This window comes from Amblyomma maculatum, chromosome 6 (assembly GCF_055883805.1).
Source record: "Amblyomma maculatum isolate TAMU_Amacu chromosome 6, ASM5588380v1, whole genome shotgun sequence".
Taxonomy (NCBI): domain Eukaryota; kingdom Metazoa; phylum Arthropoda; class Arachnida; order Ixodida; family Ixodidae; genus Amblyomma; species Amblyomma maculatum.
Window position 1 is genome coordinate 129,936,967 of NC_139349.1, and position 19,488 is coordinate 129,956,454.

The 19,488-nt window shown below is 43.1% G+C and overlaps 1 protein-coding gene across 1 annotated transcript in view; it reads left to right on the forward strand.

Annotated features, from left to right (window-relative positions):
- The first annotated feature begins 4,689 nt into the window (after positions 1-4,689).
- Positions 4,690-19,488, forward strand: part of LOC146186737 (uncharacterized) — a 62,172-nt gene continuing 47,373 nt past the window's right edge. Inside the window, exon 1 of the mRNA XM_084607378.1 lies at positions 4,690-4,829. Coding sequence (XP_084463504.1) covers positions 4,766-4,829 — 64 coding nt within the window. The 5' untranslated portion in view covers positions 4,690-4,765. The remainder of the gene's footprint in view (positions 4,830-19,488) is intronic.

Below are 19,488 nucleotides of genomic sequence, written 5' to 3' on the forward strand. Positions count from 1 at the left end.
CAAAGTAGAAGAAAAAACAACGTGCCGATGGTGGGAACCGAACCCACAACCTCCGAATATCGCGTCCGGTGCTCTTCCAACTGAGCTACATCGGCCGCTGTCCCTCCTGCTACTTGCTTGGGTATTTATGTTGTCTGTATACGAACCTTGAGAGTGTTCACCAGCGCCACCCTCAGCCATAGCGGCTGACGTAGAACGTCCTGTGTTACCGCCAGCGTCACGTAGAACGTGATCAAAGTGCTCTAATGTAAATGTAAATTGGTATCCACGACAGAAACGGCACATTATCTTCTGTCACACTTTTTGATGAACGCCTAAACCAGGCCGTATACGGAAAGGGATGAAGGTGGGGGAGTGCACTTCACTTAAAAAAAATTATTTTTCTCAGCTTCTATATCGCTGTCGTTTTTGAGACGTGGGGCACTTGCCATTAAAACGGGATTATCTCTAACTGCAGACAAATTTCGATTCGCCCCCCCCCCCTCTCCCCGCCAGTCTTGTTATCAGCCTGGATGCAAATACCTTTCATTCGTAGCAAAATACTTCCCTCTTGAAGTGCCTTAGATTACTGTGGTGCCAGTGCTCCTTTTTGCCAAGATGGCCTGAAAAAGTGACCAATACCCTCGCATGATCGATGCCGAAGCGTTTCTTGAGGGCAACTTTTGGAGAATAAATTTGATGACTCCCCTTACTTTCGTAATAGCTTTCTTAGACTTTAGGAATTAAAAACAAAAGAAAAAAATCCTTGTATAGCGCGACACTCAATGGCAGTTCATTTCGATGAAAAATATCATTGTTGTATATTCTTAACATGCTGAGAGAAATTGCATTCCTTCACTATGCTGCCCCTGGTGACGTCGTCACTGTGTTCGAAGCAGTCAACTTCAAGAGTTGCAGAACCATCAGGCTTCACGTCATTGAAGGTTGAGCTATAAGCTTGTCGTATATTTAAAAGCATAGTATGTAGGCGAAATTTTCACTTGACACATGTATATTTTTTTTAATTATGTGCGAGACTTTACTAGGCATGGAATACGACGTGGTATTCACCTTCAGCCAGTAAAAAAGAATAGATATTTGATTTTTTATTTGAGGCTGTTTACTTTTGGTTCAACTCAAGCGCGATTGCTGTGAAGTACAGAGTCAGTGCAGGGCACGTGATACATAGAAATTTTGGTGTAATCGTTGGTTTGCCGACTGAATTTGTTATGATAATTAAGCCGGAATTCCTCAAAAACGAGAACTGTAAAAACGTAGCTGTGATTCCATCGAAGATTTTGCTGTCTACGGCGACCTGCAGCAAATATTGACGTCACACCCATCGCTAGCCTTTTGAAAAGAAAACTGCAACAGCATGGAGGAAAATTATATTATGAACTTTTAGTGGTCTTAAGTTAGCACAGCATTACGAGAATTGTTGCCTAATGTTTACGGATCGCTACAAAAAAGAAAACAAGCCAACGCAAACTCCACAAAACCGGACAATAAGCCGAAAATATCAGTCATGTTGTAATTTCTCTCGTGAGGCGAACCCAAAATACACCGAGGACCCTAGGAACGAAACACAAAAAGGAACACTACCACGGTGGCACCGACGGAGTGAAAACAACATGGCCGCCGCCGAGTGATTAACTAGGGGCTAGGTTGACTAATCGCGACGCGGCCTGTTCTGCCTTCGCTGCTGTTTGTCATGGTGCCTGGGATGTTGGAATGTTTTGTTTTCATTATTTTCGAGCCGTGCGCTGACTCGCGCGGCCTATAACCGATCTCGATGACAGCTTAATGTTGACTTTGCAAGATGTGCTGTTGACTTTGCAAGATGTGCTGTGTACTTTCGGTTTTGCATTTCAACCAGCCAATAGTTTTTTTTCCAGGCGATTAGGTGCAAGGACTTCTGTCTTATTTATTTTCAACGGAAGGCGAAGCTGAATGGCTGTCTGAGATGATGAAGTAGAAAGCTCTGAAAGAGTGTTAGGCTCGGCCATTAGCTCGTCTCTTTCGAAGTGCATGGATCAAATATTCCCTATCTGTTCTTGTGTTTAAACGGCCTTAACATCTCGCGTTTCGAAATATTCTTATAAGAACGCCAGAGTTCGCTCGTAGAATATTGTGTGTCCTACGTAGAGGTTTCCAGTAGTCACGGCACAAAAATGTACCTTTTCTTGAGACATCTTTTAGGAAATTGCAAGGATATGGAGGCATACACTCGGGCAACTTCTCTCCTTTGTGATGCGTGTCAGCTGAACATTTATAATCCTACAAAACACAAGAAAACGGAAAGTACATGCGTAGGTTTGTATTTGTGCTACATGTTAAAATTAGGGCAATATAACCTTGATATTAAAATCCTAAAGTGACCGTTTTCCCTTTATAACATGTAACAATCATACTTCACCTAGTTGTTCAGTGCACTCTGTACTCTCCTTTTCCTGATCCACATTAATGACCTACTCCAGCATGTCACCTCTAACATTTATTTGCTCGCTGATGACTGTGTAGTGCTTCGAGAGATCACTAATGATTAGGGCATTAGCACATTACTGACAGATATTAACGCTATCATTGATTGGTGCAGCCACTGGCTTATGACACTTAACAGTAATAAATGCAAAATTTTACGGGTATCGCGTAACGAGCCACGTCCAGCAATCTGCCACCTGGACAATATCACGCTTGAGTCAGTAATATCCTTCCTTTACCTTGGAGCACATATAACGTCAGATCTTACTTGGTCCCTTCATATTAACCACTTAATTAACAACGCTCATCAAATGCTCGGATACTTGGCACGTAATTTTTCTTCCACCTCCGCGTCGTTAAAAATGCTTCTTTACAAAACTTCGTACTAAACTTGAATACGCCCCGCCGGGGTGGCGCAGTGGTTAAGGCGCTCGACTACTGTTCCCAAGGATGCGGGATCGAATCCCAGCCTCGGCGGTCGCTTTTCGCTGGAGGGGAAAAGCAAGAAGACCGTGTGCTGTGCGATGTCAGTGCACGTTAAAGAACCCCAGGCGGTCGAAATTTCCAGAGTCCTCCACTATAGCATCTCTTATAGCCTGAGTCGCTTTGGGACGTTTAACTCCACTGCCCAAACAGACCTAAACTTGAATACGCCTCCTCTGTTTGGGACCCGAGCTCTGTCAAGATAACAAGCTCACTCGAACGGGTTCAAAATAATTCCACTTGATTCATTTTCCACAACTAAAATCGGACTGCCAGCATTTCCACCATGAAACAAACCCTAGGTCTACCGTCCCTTCGCTCTCGCCATCGTTTGTCTCGTTTTTGCCTATTTCACAAAATATACTTTCGTAGTACCGACCTCACAGTCTTATTTTATCATCCGTCTTATCATTCAGATAGCATCGACCACATTCACCTATTATTGGAATCATTTGATACCTTTTCGCAAAGTTTTGTTCTACACACATCTCATGGATTAGAACAGCCTTCCCAGACACGTAGCTGCTATTGAAGATCACAAACGCTTTCTTTCTTTCTTTCTTTCTTTCTTTCTTTCTTTCTTTCTTTCTTTCTTTCTTTCTTTCTTTCTCTCTTTCTTTCTTTCTTTCTTTCTTTCTTTCTTTCTTTCTTTCTTTCTTTCTTTCTTTCTTTCTTTCTTTCTTTCTTTCTTTCTTTCTTTCTTTCTTTCTTTCTTTCTTTACTGAACTGAGCTAGCCTAAGTTTTCGCAACTTTCAAACGCACTTCTGATTTGTATGTTACCACTGAGGAATTAATGTAAGATCTCTAAGATGACACATCATTAAAAGACTGATTAGTGAAGCTTCTTGCGCTTAAATTCTGTACATAATCAGCCAGGCTCTTGGCTATACAATACTATATAACTGGTTCATGATGGGTTCCTGATTCCTATGCCATAAGCAAAATTTGTGTGTAAATATTGTTGTGGACTGAGCTTGGAAATTCTTAAATTGGATTTCTGAACTAGGCCAGCGGAAAATAATTAGCGGCCCATATATTTTATTCTGGACTACGGAGACTATCCATATCTAGGTTGGTAAAGCTATGACCTGTAGAGAGGAATTATAATTTTAATCAAGTTTAATAGTTTGACTCGGAGTAGTTAGGAAGTGTCAGCGGTTGAATAAATAGCAATGAAACCGCGGTGCCTGAACCTATGTACCTGAGTTGTATGAAGTACACCACACATTTTCACTCAAGATACCAATGGAAGTTGTAACTTGCATAACAGGGGTGTATTAGTTTCCCAGCAAGTACTTTCGGAAAATTATCAGCTGTGATTTTATGTGACTCTCCATGAAACCTTCTGACTGCGAAAAGAGGAAGAATAATAAAAAGAACGAAAAAGATCGCGAAATACACGAACGCTATAAAATATAGCTTAGATGAAAGACAGATATATAGAAGCCCCGACCTAATAAGGAAATAATCATAAACTGATAGCACACTTGGGTGCTGTATCGGAAAAGAGTCGATATGCCGAGCGGTGTCCTCGTGAGGAGATCAGCATCTGCTTATCGGGGATACATGTAGCGTTTCTCGAAACAAAGGTAGGTCGGAGAGACTAGAGGAGTTTATCGCTCCAGCCTGCGATAAGACCATCAAAAGAGAATAGTAATCTATAGAGGGGCGAGTTACGTTCTCTTCTCTTGCTTTCAGGGGGCGTCACCTTCGCGCTTGCTGCTTCTGTCGGCAGAATCCGCAGCAACGGCGCTGTAAGGCGCAAACATAAGAGCAAAGCCCGTGAGGATCGTGGCCGCGTGCCTCGAAGACCCGCGCAACATGCTCCGGTGGCTACGCGTCGCCTTTCTGCTGACGGCCAGCGCAGCGACCGTCAGCGGCCAGGGTAAGCGTCGCCTCCGCACTGCAGTGCTCATTTAAAGCGAACGCGGTCCCGCTGAAGCTGCAGAAAGTGGGAGTTCCGAATTCAAGCTTGTTAGGCCAAAAAAGCACACCTGCTTCGGACTTTATTCATTATCCGACGTATCAATTTTTGTTTTTCACTTTTGATAGATGCATGTTGAGACTGCAGGGAATAAATATACTCGTATCCACCTATTGTTAGTTATTGAACTTCTGTCGGGTCTTCATGCGTTCACGCAGGCATAAAAAACAGCCCTCCAGGTCCAATTAGCCATTCTTTATACACATTCTTGTCAAATGAAGTTTTTAGGAAAAATAGTGAGTTCTAAGCATTTTAAATGGCTCATGCATAAAGAACTAGAACATTTGAAAGTCTGGATGATATAGAAAAAAAATACGGAGTTAGTTTTAAATATTGCATTACATATTTGCATGTATCAGTTTCCAGACATCAGCGTATATCACTGCGCCCATACTTGCTGATATAGCGTCTTGTAAGTGTGATAGTGTTCAGGCCTCACATAAAAATGTGGACGCAGTAACTGCAAGGGGCAGTTGGCACGTAGATAATTTGACGTTTGCCTCACACGGGCCGAGTGCGATTGGTTAATATAGTTTACTTCTTTTCTGTTGATATTAGATTTCCCCTCATGGGTAGAGGTGGTTTGAGAACTGCAGCAAGGAGTGCTAAGTTGTTCGACGGAATTTATTTTATTCAACTATAGGTGAATTTTTTTTTGTACGGCGAGATGCACTAAACTCATTACACATCAGTGTGCTTTATAACGCACCAGGGCGCCTTTAGCCGGTCGCGCTGATTCTGCTGTGCTATATGAGCATCACGAAGGACGGGCGTAACTATTAGATACTTAATGTCTTAAGTTAGAGAAGTCCTGTGGATAACAAATTCATGCATCAGCAGTTCGACCTAGTGTACAGCTTCCTAAGCAACGTATCTTCTCGTTGGTCCTTAATTAAATTTCTTCGAGCGATTGTAGTCCCGGCATGGCCGAGTTCAGGCGTTCTAGTTTTAAGTTTGCTCAGGATCGGTAAATATACTGCAGGCGCCCTACGCACCCTACAAGTTTTAGGTCAATACCGAAGATTGTGCGCGATATGTTTGCTTAGGTATATATTTGTACTAGATGCATCACCCACTGGCAAACTTTCGCGTATGCACACCTGATATGTACAGATGTGGGTGCCGTCTTCCTCAGAGGCTTTTCAGACTCGACAGTGCTGTAGGAGGCATCCTGAAGTATATTAGCCAAATTTTTATACCTCTCACTTTCTGCTGATATTGAGCGTTCTTGGCATCTTGTTCGTTTTATTTTTCCTGCTATTTTAATAGTGCGTTTATTATTTTACACAATTCATTTGCTAGTTATTTTTCAGTTTTGCTTTAGGCTGGGGCTAAATGAAGTCACTTGTGGTTTTCTATCTTGTTCTTCAATATTTTCCGTGGTCGTGTATTGGATGCACTTTTATCTCCAGTATGCAAAATAAAACCCTCCTTTATAGTTGCGTTGGAGGGAGTGTTGGTCGTCATGCTCTCGTTTACGTAGACTTCTTTCGCAATACTTTGAGGAACGTACTTGACATACTGCGGTGGGGCAAGGAAATTAGGCTCATGAACGAAATTGGATATATGTTTTGAAAAAAAAAATGACGAAAGCACTTGAAGCTCCTGATTGCATATTGATGAGCTGCTATTTAGGAATGTGACGTTGAACGCATTTTCGGCGCCCGTGTTCAATTTACCAATCGCTTTTGACACTCTAAAGATCCGACGTGACAAGCTTTTTCTGATAATCCCTACCCTGAGGCACCAAATTTCCAGGAATTCTGTTCATCCCTGGCTAGTGATCGATACGTGGAAACTAATCTTCGCGTGGTGTCATTTACTACACCATGCGAGAGGCCTCTTCTGCCGATCGCAATTTCAAGACTCTAAAGTCATTCATGTTACTTGTGACACAGCCATTAAACCTACCTTTTGTTATCATCTATCCCTGGTGGTCGTCACAATAGATTTAGGTGTGCTACGAGGAATATTTTACGAAATGCCATGCAGCTTTATATTTGAGCAGGCCTCGTAATGTTAGTCTTTGAGTCTCTACAAATTGTCAAAAGCACGCATATATAGTGCAAGTATTCGTATACCTTCCCCGCGCGCGTGCAGACTTGTGTGGATTGGGAAGGATACATGTAATTACGGGCATGAACTGAATTTTGGCCCATATAATTGATTATTGAAGTGCAGTCGTGACGGTCTTATGTGCCACTGAACCGGGGTGACATCCCACTCCGACGTTCGGCGTCATCTCTGTGGCTTCGAATTGCATAACTTCGTCCGTAGAGTGCAAAATAGTGGGCAAGTTGGCACTTTGGAGAGTCGTTCAATTGTCCCGCAAGGCGCAAACAGTTTGGTCGCTTCCCGCAGGTATGTACAGCCTTTATCAAAAGTTTACAGCTCAGGGGGTCTACTTCTGAGCGATAATATGTGGCTCGTAATGCATTCCAAGGTTTCCATACTTGCTAAAGGCAAGAAGATTTTTCATCCTACCCTCTTCAATGGCTAGGACTTCCACGATTATTACAGAAGTCATATTATACGGCTTAAAAGCAAACCCTCTAGGCTGTAAACTTTTTATAAAGGCTGTACATCACTGGCCCTTTTACGCCCTATACTGCTCTCGAGAGCAGCTGTGTGGGCGCTGTAGTTGAATTTGCATGAAATGAATGCGTAGAAAGCTGTCTTTCTTATGTGCTCCAGCAAAGGCAAGTGCGCAGAATTAGCGTGGTATAGTGAGTGAGGCTGCGCGTCACTTTCAGAATGAATGCTTTACCTTTGCATAACGTGTTGTAGCCGTGAGCGACGAGGCAGAGTGCGTGTACTTGAACACTCCTAAAAGCGTGTTCACCACGACTAGTGCCTGCGCCTGCGGATGCAATTCGAGCTGCTGATACGCAGTAGGCAGATCAAGCACAGTAAAATATTTGCACCAGGCAATTCTTACAAACAGATCCTCCATGACGGGAAATGAGAAATTATTCGTTCTAAGGTATTGGTTTAGCGTTACTTTGACGTCATCCCACACCCTGACCTGATTGTTCGGTTTCGGCACTATCACTAGTGGCGTCGCCCAGTCACTCTGCTGAACAGGTACTAACACTCCTGTCTAGACAGAGTTTCTGCTTCTGTCCTTGAACATCTTCGCTAAGTGTCCCACATGTTTATACAACCGACAACAATACATGCGATATCTGCAGGTAGCCGCTTCATGCCCTATGCCGCATGGGAAACACTCCTGTGACTTCGTTGCCCTTTTCCCAGCGGGCATAATAGCAGCGTCTTTCTTCGAGGGCGGTGGGCGTTTTACGCTATCTGGCTTGCGGTGGAGAACGCTGGCGGTTCTTTGTCCCACACTGGGCTGAAAAATCCCCGACTTTCCTTGCGGGCCTACTAGATACTCTTTGGAATATCGCAGGCATTTTTAAGCGTTAACTTGCTCTTCTTCAACAAGTCAGCTTAAGTTTTTCTGTCACAGAGCCCGGTAACAAACGGTCGCGAAGAGCTTCGTCCAGAAACGCCCTGAAATCGCAAAGACGCAGCTAACCGCTTCTGCTAAAAAAAAAAGCGAACGCTGCCTGTTTCACCTTATTGCTGGAAACTCCGGTTAAATTTGAACCGCTCGGCAATTACTGAGGATTTTAGTACGTATTGATCTCGCAGGGTTTGCACCAGCTGGGCATATGTCTTGTTTTCCGGCTTTTCCGGCTACAGCAAAGTGTTCCGAGCTTTGTAGGTTTTCTTTTCTATTGCCGTTATGAACACCGACACCTTCTGGTCGTCGCTTACTTAGTATACCTTTAGGAAGTGCTCGAACCTTTCCACGTAGGACTCTAAGTCTTCATCGCCGTCCTCGATGAACCTTACACTTGTTGATATTGTTCTAGTCTCTTCGAAGTACACTCGGGGACCGCTGCCAGTGGTTTATCGCAACACAGCTGGTTTTGTATCTCATCCTCGTCGCCAGTATGTTGTAGCCGAAAGCGACAAGGCAGAGCCAGAGGGACGACCAACGGACACATTTTATTCGCACGCTATTGCGTGACAGAAAGAACCCGGAGCATCCGGCATACAGCGTTTATATAGCAATATTAGACGGGCTATCAATGTGACGTCGCACGCGCTTGACACGACATCACACAACGGAAGCCTGATATAAATGATGTGCTGTGTGAAAGGTTAGAGACCTCTTACAAAGATAAATGCTGAGTGCTAATTATTTACAATAAGCCTATGTAAAACCCCTTCAACCTACAACGTTGGTTGCTATTGCTCGTATATACGTAATTTGAAAGGCTCCTTGAGGTGCCAGACAATACACTAAGTCGCGCAAATCACCATCCCAAAATTCTACATTCCAAACCCCCTATTTATAAAGAAAGCGCCTTAGCCGGTTTTCGTAACTGTCATCTGAGTGATGTCCTGATACGCAATGAAATGATTTATAACGTGCGAAATGCGATTTTATTTACGACATCATAAACTAATTTTCAAGACATAGTTGTATTTTATTTCTCACAATTTGCGGTAGTTGAGTAAAATGGTACAGTAGTTACCTCGTGCTTTATTCGTTTTTGCGCATTAACCCTGTACACTCAGTGAAAAACGTGCATTTCTCCCATAAATGCCGGGGACATCATTTCTTAGGAAGTACATTTATCCAGGTTACCCTGCAACCTAAAGACATGTAGGATTAAAATGGTGTTTGTTTGAACAGGCTTCTGAGTTTGAGTTTTTAGTTGTGTTTACCTCTCTTTTAGCTCTTTGAATTATGTATTAGTTTCCCCAAAATATAACGGAGCACCCGAAAGAACAAAATTTGGTTTCGCGGTGTGCCCTGCAAGCAAATGCGCATGCGTATAGCTTGGGTGCGTGTGGCACACCTAGATGTTCAGCTTGATACTCTTGATCTTTGCCTCATAAGCAGCCCGCACGAATGAAAGCATTTTTTTCTACACGCCCGTGCTTCGTTTTATTTGGGGGCGCTAAAACATATCTTCTTGGTTTCATGCAGTGGTGTAGTAGTATGTAACTTTCGTTTTCAACGCACCCTTTGTGTCCTACAGGTTTCGTGTTTCGTACGCAGTGGTTGTAGTTGCCCTTGTAGAGATAACATAGTCCATTTCTGTCACGTCCACATATAGCCCCTCACTCATGCAATTAGGTATTGGAAAATAAAGTCATGGGGGCACGCGCGACCGCTTAGGCTACCATCTCTGATATAAAGCACATCTGCGGTAAATTGTAGGCGGATACACTACAACTGAGCCCCTTCCGCGGTCGCCTCTCTACAAACGACATTGCCCATCTCCTCTGAGCTGCTAGCTGCCCGATCTGTTTTGGTGAGCTGTGGGCAAATGGATGAAGTGGAGAAAACGTTACAGTTTCTCACCGCGAGGTTACGACGAGTGATTAATGCTAGCTGGTTTGCAAAACGAGTGCCACAGTAAAGGTACCCACAGTATACTGACATTTCCACTCAACTGATATCACACAGTCACTGATCTGCCAGTTATCACGCACAAATCGGCGCAGCAAATCTTCAATGATAGAACGTGTTCACGGACGAGCAGAAGCATTGGCATCACGGCCCAAGAGAAGGTCCGAAGGTAGAATTATTTTACGCAGATTCGCCTTCACCTAAGGGTGAATGCCAGGGCAGAATGGCCGTGTCCAAGGCGGCAGCTTTTTAGTGCATATGCCTATAGTTAGCTTCCTTTTTCCTTAGGTTTGGGAAACGGATGCGTAGGCGTGCTCGTGGCTGCGTAACAGTAACGATGGCAGACGCAAAAGCGGAGAACCTCCTTATACCTTGGTCATATAAAAACAAAGAAAAGAAATAAATAAATGTATAGATAAATAAATAAAGAAAGAAGGAAGGAAGGAAAGAAAGAAAGAAAGAAAGGAGGAAAGAAAGAATGAAACTAAGAAAGAAAGAAAGAAAGGAACTTGCATCCCAAGCACTGGCATTTTTCGAAGAATCTGAATCCCCTGAAAAAAGTACTGGTATGAGGCGAAGACTACTTGACTATCCGCTGCACCTGCGGCACACAGTTCAGGAGAAGTCGAGAACGCAGTAGAATTTTAGTTGTGGGAAATACGTGGTAGCGGTGGCTGATGAGGCTTGAGTTTCTCTCCGTTCGACGTCAACTCACAGCGGTCGTAAGCGCATTTCCGGCACTGAGCGCGTGGCGAAATTCCTTCGAACCTGCTGTCGTCATTTGCATCACAGTGAAAATAAATTTCTAAGATGGTATGGCTTGGCTTCAACGAATGCCACGCCTTATCGTGCAGTGAGCTGGTCAAGGTGCATGGCATGGCGCGCAAGGCAGCTAACCTTGGCATTTGGTAAGAATGTGTGGATAGTAATTCTTCCAAGCTGAATCGGATACTAAAAGTTTATCCCTGCTTTTAAATACCATACAGAAACTGTAGCTTCCCTATCGAATCGAATACGAACCGAATATTTCTACTAATAATCGATATTTTTGGGAATAATTGTGCTAAAAGCAAGACCAGCATTACAGCGAAACACTAAAGGGCGAGCGGCAACATGGCGGCATGGTGCTTGTGGAGGAGTTAAAACTATAGCTTTTAAAATACGCAAAATTTAGGCTAATTAAGGGGCAGTTGCCCGAATTCGCTTTATTAGCTAAATGGGAGTCAAGTTGTACGAGTAGAAAAATTACCTTTGGTTACTTATGACGAAAGAGTCGACTAGATGCACCCATCAGGACATAAGACGGGCGATAGCACGAATGACTATGAGTTCCTGTTTCGGGCACCAAAGCAAGGGTGCTTCATCCCGCGCCTACTCTGCTGTAGTGTGTAAAGCAGCGGCATCTTGGGCCCCGTGCCTCTAGCCGTAGCCGAAGAAAAAAGTACACTGCAGGCGTCATCCCAGCCTCATACCAATTATTTTAAATGTATCTGAAGAGTTTATGACGTACCCAATGTGGCTTCAAAAATTTTCAGAATAAGCAATTTGATTCTCTCGAACAATCGGATACCTGAATATTCGATTCGCTGTTGGAATTATGGAACATCGCGAGATCCTAGAATTTACCTGATGTACCGCGTTTCGTCTGGCTGTGTTTATAGCTTACAAGTCGCTTTTATGCTACCAAAATGATGCATTGCTGCATTTGTTGAAGCGATTAGAGCAGTTCTTTTACACTTACCACGTCCACTGCTAATCACTGTCACCAGACATGTGAAGGTGATGGCGTTAAACAGCCCGTTCTGCAGAAAAAAAAAAAAAAAAGTTGACAGGAGCTATCCCTGTTAAACGATTATAGGGAAAGCTCGGCGTTTTTCGTCTTGTTTTAACTCGGTGCAATTGCTGTTTTTTTTTTAATCGATACTTTCTGCTATGGGATTGGTCCGCTCCATTTCAGTTGTACATGTGGCGACATCTGTGCAACCCCGCTTCAAATGGCGGAGGCGTAATTGTGTCCTCCGCGATCAGCTCTAATTCAACGGCGGGCTTAGGCTTAGAGGCCACAGGTTTAACTCTACCTGCGGCGCCATCCTTGAGCCGCCCCGACAAATGGCTGATGTTCCCAAATACCTAAATTCGTTATAATGATAAAAAGTACACGTTGCGTTAGCTTAGTGGTTGCTATGCTCGGTTACGGACTCCGAGTATCCGGGTTCGAACCCGACCGGTATTAATCCGCTCCAATGGCTTTCTTTTAAATGTGAAAATACTACAACAGATCAAGGGCAGTCGTTTTTCAGTCATAGACCCCATCACTCTCACTATGGGTCTCCGAATTTGAAACACCCGTTGGGGAGACTAGCTCGTTGGAGTCGCTATAGCGAACTGAGTCTAAATTACCTGCGCAAGGCCACGTGGCTGTGAGGTCATGGAATTGCTTAGCCAAACAGAACGACGGCATAAACCAGATTGGACAAGATTCTTGGTTATTGATGTCCGTACGAGGGCTTTCCACTAACCTGAAGTCGGCGTTATCGGCTCTGTCGATATCACCGTTGCAAGCAGAAAACCAAGAGAGCGCCTTTGTCACGTGTTAGTTGGCATCAGACATGATCAGGCACTGATTGGTCGACCGGTTGGTGACGTCAGGAGGCCACATGACATGACCAATTTGTTAGGGAATACAAACTCGGTTATTTCTAGTCAGATGAGAGTAGAATCCTCCCGGGAGCCTACAGTATCTCGGGTCCGGCAAACTACACCTAGGTTACACAGGCACACTCGTATAAGGTTTGGCTAAACCAGGGATTTACACTTAGATCGGGTGGCCTTACGAAAATGTAGTTTTAGTGGAGCGTATTTGTGTTTCCGCTCTACTTGGCAGGGGAGCGGAAGCGCTACCACGCATGCGCCAAACGCTCAGAGGGAGCGCGCGAAAGCGGACCGGCACCTGCTTCCGCTTGTACGCGGTCCTAGAGGACCGCGGAGCGCCCCGACGAGCCTGTCGCATGTGGGAAGGCTACATATTGCGCCACTTCAAGCTTCACAGAACTAACAAACGCCTGCCAAAACCAGTGTATGCATCTGGCTTCACATGTTATAAAATGTTTACCGGAAAAATATTGCTTTGCAGTGGGGCAGGTAAATAAAGCAGGACTTTTTTTGAGTTTTGTTCTACCCCCCCCCCCTTTTTTTTTAACCAGGGGGCTTTCAGCAGTTCACCTGCGTCTCCACTTTACTAAGCACGAATTTTATCGCCAACACTTCGACTAGGCTGAACGGGCACCGCGAACTGAGCGGATGCCCCAATACGGTCTGCTAAAACTATCTAATAATGTTGCTCACGATAGTAGGCTAATGATGTGTGTCCGCTAGTACAGGCAACAGTTAAGGGATCATTTATTAAGCCAGTAACGAAGTGCATGTGCTCGAACGTTGTCACATTATACCCCTAAAGGCGGAGCTTATGAGTCGCTCTAATTGTTTCAGTGCTAATATACAAGACTTCGCAAATCTTTGCCCGGTACTTGCAGTGATAGCCGGCAGATGGTAGTTTGCATAGAGTTAGTCCGAGTGGTTTCCAGACCCGTGGTAGCGCTGACTTATCAACTTTAGATCATTACTCTATCGCCGCAGGCCATCATGCCGCGAGTGTAACTGCCATTTTCTCCCGTAGTGCTTTGCATGCTACCGTTTTCATCAGTTTTTCTTCGTGCACAATGGATCCAGAACACACTTCTATTGCATTGTCATTTTAAGATGCGTAAAATAGATTGAAAATTTTACAGAGTGCTAAAACGGAGGCAATTAATAGCGGATTTCGCAGATCTTGGTGTGAAGCTTGTTTGACCTTGAAAACCGAGGCCCGAACCGAAAGCGAGACAAAACTGTAAGGTGGAGCTTCAGCGCACCTAATTCACACTTGACTTAACGACGTTAAAATCATCTCTATTTTTTCTCAGCACCTTACCCGCATGCGCGTTGGTGATGCTAGCCGGAAAGGGTACGTGTATATTAAATGGTAAGTAGAGCTCAACATCAATATGTTGTAGACGAGCTGAAATAAGTCCAATGGTGGAGGGTTCTGGAAAAGTTTGAGTACCTGGGGATGTTCAACGCCCGTTGACTTTGTACAGCCCACGGACGTTCGATTTCGTCGCAATTGAAATAAATGGGGATCAATCTCTCGGCTTTGTCCTCAGCGGTAAGTTTCATAGTCTAGACATTTCTTGCTGGTTCCGGCGTGTCTCGTTAGCTAGGCACAGAACTATCGAACCAAGGCTCACCTCACACCCCACAGCGAATGAACTTCGGCGTCTTTCCTGCGCTCTTAACCACCGCTGCTCATCTTATGATACGCTTTTTGCATCAATGATACGATGAGTACTTTACAGAGACAGAGACAAAAAAGAAATCTAGGCTAAAAATAAAGTTCACTCTGATCTTTAAAGAAAACTTCCTAAAACGTATAGTTCGATGAATTAAAAGAATGACAAGGTGTGTTAGTTGTCCAACTGCGGAAACTTAACCCCTTTTGGCCGGAATGTATATAAAGGGCACCGAGCATTCGATTAGGTTTACTTACTTTGACCCGAGGCCAGGAATTTAGACTCCAAAGCGTTTTGTCGAACTGTTCGGTTCAAGATGGTCAACCACTGTCGAACTGAACAAATAACTCTCTAGCTTTGAGTCATGGCTGTAGCCTTAGCCAAACGTTTAAGACGAACACGTTGTTTGCCTCATGAGTGGCGTGAGCAGCAAGTGACAGCAAAAATTGTTGAGGTTCAAATATCCTTGGGCCAAGTTTCACGAGCGTTTCCCATCGGCCTCAGCCGCTGTCTCTTTTGCCACTTGGAGTTTAGATTACTTCCGCGCTTGGTAACCTTCTCGACAACGGGTTAGACTGGCTTCTTATTTTCGATGATCTCGGCAGCCTGCCTGGCACGGTTCTGGTCTCTGTCATTAGCGAGAGGCTTATGCGTACGGTGTATTTACATAGATTAAACGAAAAAGCAGCGCAGATGGAACTTTATGAAGACGACGATGTTTACTGTGCAACGCGAGGGTGTGTTGTATTTTTACACGAGGCGTGATAGGTTCCGGTGATATCTCTCGACTGCAGGCAGCAATCCAACTGGCCGAGAAGGCCTCCGAGGAACAACGCATCTCGGCCGGCATCCGAGGCGGAGCTTCACTCTAAACACTGCTCAGGCCTAGAGCCGAGGGGTAGAGGAGCTGCGTACCAGTTTTGTTGGAAATAAAAGTTTATTCTTCTCCTACCTCTCGTGCCTGGACACTATGATGAATACGACAATGTTCGCAACACAGCGTGAGGAGAATCAAATTGCGGCGAACGAATACGTGGCACCATCTGTGGGACGTATGAGGTTACTAGGTGCAGGAATGACGCGAAACTCGCTAATGAACGCAGTAGCGCTAACGCTCTAATACAAGTTATAATCGAAGCTGCGAAGCAGCCGTTCTTTGTGCAGTATTCAGGGTTGTGTAATACCGTATCGCTTTTAATTTAACACCAATCTGCTGGTCAAGTTGGAGACCATAGTTTGTGATAGGGATTCGAACCGCTGACATAAGTACCTCCAGTTCTATGCCATTAATTGTAAATGTAGGTGCCTACCGTGAACGGAGACAGATATTGCGCCAAATCAACTTAATACGTGCAATACTTTTCCAAAAATCTGCGCCAATCTCTCAGTGTTAAATCGCCAAGCAAAACTATGCTAAACAATGATTTTACACCTTTGAACCAGAGTTTTTTTTATGCTTGCAGTTGGTTTATTGTCCCTGATTTACATTTTCGCACTGCAGTGTCGGTTACGCATATTGTGTTGGTATGCGGCACTGGCAGAAAGGAATGCATACATTGGTGGTTCATACAAAAGAAGTAGGTAAATATGTATTATAAAGTTTCGAAAGAAATGAGCAAACACAGGCAGAATAACCCATATTTAACAACCCGGCATCAGACAGATATGTGAAAATAGTAAAAAAAATTCTAAATATTTTTTTTATTCAGATATAGGAGAAAAGTGGCAGAAAAGGAGGATTGAAAGAAACAAACAAATGAGTAGGTAGCTAGTACATCAGCTTTGTCACGAATGGATTCCCCGACAGCTGTAAGAAAAGAAAAAGAAAGTTCTTGCTTCGCATTTGAAAACCGAACTGAAGCATAAGTCCTGCGCAGATAACTTATTTAGTTAAAAATGGGACCCAAAATTTCTGCAATTCTTTCAATATTTCGTGAACATTTTTGGCAATGTGTAAAATTCGGTTTTCTGGAGATTTTACTTATATGTTTTGCAGTTTTAGACGAATTTTCGAAATATTGTTTTCTATAATAACGTAGTCACGTATAATCTACAAAGGTAAAACATCTGCTTTGCCTATTACATTTTTGTTCTTGGCATTGATCACAACACCATGTAGCACATTTTTTAGATATTTCAAAACGACTCCAGAATATATTATTATTTAAGGTGTTCTAGCGAAATCCAAAGTAGTTCTATACCGCAACATATTTTTACCAATTTATTAAAATACAATTTTTCACAAATCAAGGTTTGCGCCACTTCTAATGTGATACAGGTGTGCAGACAAAGCCATCAGCTCCCAACATAGTTTCCACCTGCTTGTTCTAGAATAGGACATCATCGAACTCAATGCCCAAATAGTTTGCACAAATGTTGTATTGGGTAGGGATGCACATGCAGTTGTACATCCGTCAGCTTCCAGGAATAATGTTTTTTGGAACATCTAGTTTCTTGGGTGGTCATGGAAGAACAAAAACTTCGACTTTTTGTTTGCTGAAGAATATAAATATTTTTCAAATCATCTCATGACTTTGTAAGCACCAGACTACAAATAATTGCATGTCATATGAATGTTTAGATGAGACAAGACCAACGCTTTGTCACCCGAAAATTGATAGAGTGCCAATTCCAAATACAAAATTTTGAGGTCATGCATAATAAAAATAAATAATAGAGGCCCCTGTGAAGAATACTGGGGAACACCATATTTAATTACCTTTAAATTGATATAACTTTCTGAATAGGCACTGTATGCTTATGATTCCCAAACTAATTTTAATTATATAGAAGAGGAGGGCCGCCGAAATCCCAAATTTTCATGCGTATACAAAACGGATCTAAGCCGCTTGCGTCAAAAATATTTCTATGTTATGTGCGCCAAAACTGCTTGTTTTGCATGGATCCATATTTCTGCACATAAGACTCTCTTCCATTTCTATACACAGGTTCTGTAACTGATTTTTAAGCGCACTAGTAATTACACTTGCTATTAGCGATTCGTCAATAACCGCTGATAACATCTATAAGTTTGTTTTTGATTCGACGTGCATCCGCTACTCATAAGATCAATACATGCGGGCTTACCTATTAGCATCTTGCTTAAAATACAGTCGCAGTAGTTTGCTGCCATTGACATTAAATAGGCTGATATTAAAGTTGTGCTTTGACGAACTCTGTTTCTTCTTGTGCGTCATTTGATCATCTATGCCCACAGATTGAATTTATAAGGTGGTCATTAATTTACACGCTAATTCTCTGATATCAACCACTTGCCCCCAGTTTTTCCGTTTCTGTGTTACGAATTCTCTGTACTCAGTCATCAAAACTAAGACGTTTTCGGGGTTTTGTCTGGACCGCTTTGATGTGGAATTTTTTTCATTGCACACTTACATTGTTTCGTCATTTAATCACAGACGCTTCGCGTTTCTTCTTTTAATTTCCTTCTCCTTAATTATGTGCTGAAGAATATATTCCAGCAAACATGTTCGCAAGCTTCCCACACATTTCGACACGATTGCTGTATATCAGGAGGTGCGATTGTATTGCTCTTTTAGTTTTTTGACTAACACAATGTTTATCAGCATCGTTTTTTCTCTTCACTTGCTCTTAGAATAATTTTCTCTTTCAAGTAAGCTGCATAAACAAAATAATGATCAGCTACTTCTTGTCTTCTTACTCCAGCCACAGTTTGTTTTACTGCTGGTGTGACGGTATGGTATATGCAGCTATGTGCAAACTGATCTCCGTGCAACGCTTCTCTTCTGTTATCTTCAATTACATTGTTTAGTCTATATCTGCTAAACGATCTGAGAAAATTTGAACATCGGGTTTAGAAGAGTTTAGTACATCAATAGTAGCCTCCAACGAGGATTAGATTCCTACTTTGTGCTTCTGAAAGCACTATGTTTATTTCTATTAAACAAGACTCCACAACAGTAAATCAAGATCTGTGGGTGGCACAGATGACGTAGCTTTCATTATGGGTGGTAAGTGATATTATAATTGATTCAGCAATCTGGAATGCACACTGAATCTCTTCTGAAGAATGTTCCGTCTTCATAAAAACTAAAATGTTTCATCCTTTGCAATAAACCCAAAACCTGCACCTAATAGCCGCCAGGGTTATAGAGACAACGTTTTATACTTTACTTTGCAAATTTGCTTGACCTATCCCTATTATATCTGATAAATTTATTGCACCGACTAAACATAATCTTTGTTTATGGCTGTGTTTGTTTGCACTTCTTACATTTATTTTTAAAACTGTTAAGCGACCGAATGGTAGAGGTTATTATTTAAGGTGCATTGCACATAAACCTCCAAGTCGTAAAAGAAGCAAAGAGAACGGAGGGCCCAGCAGACCTTCCTGACCAATATTTTGCGTTTCCTTTTCCACACAAAGTTGAAATCTTTCGCCTTTGCTGCACTCTTTGTCCGGGACGGAAGTTGCCCGGGACTGAAAATTGAATATTCTCACTGTTGTCAAGCGTTCCCGAGGCGTGTGCCCGGATGACACCCAACGATCATTTGCCACAGCACGACGGCGGCTGGAATCGCATGATGCCCAATGACATTGTCTGGCTCCTAGATTTTGATTTGCCGCAGATCGTGCCAAGAGCGAAAGCTAGCTAAAAACCAGGACAGCGACAGTCATACGTGTCGTTCAGCGCTTGACTGCCGGGGCTAAATCCCGGCAAATGTTTTCCTCTCTTTTGGAAGTACAGAAGCATGAAATGTAATGCAAATATTGACAGCCTTCTTTGGAAGGCAGATTTATTAGGTGCTTACTTCTGCTCGA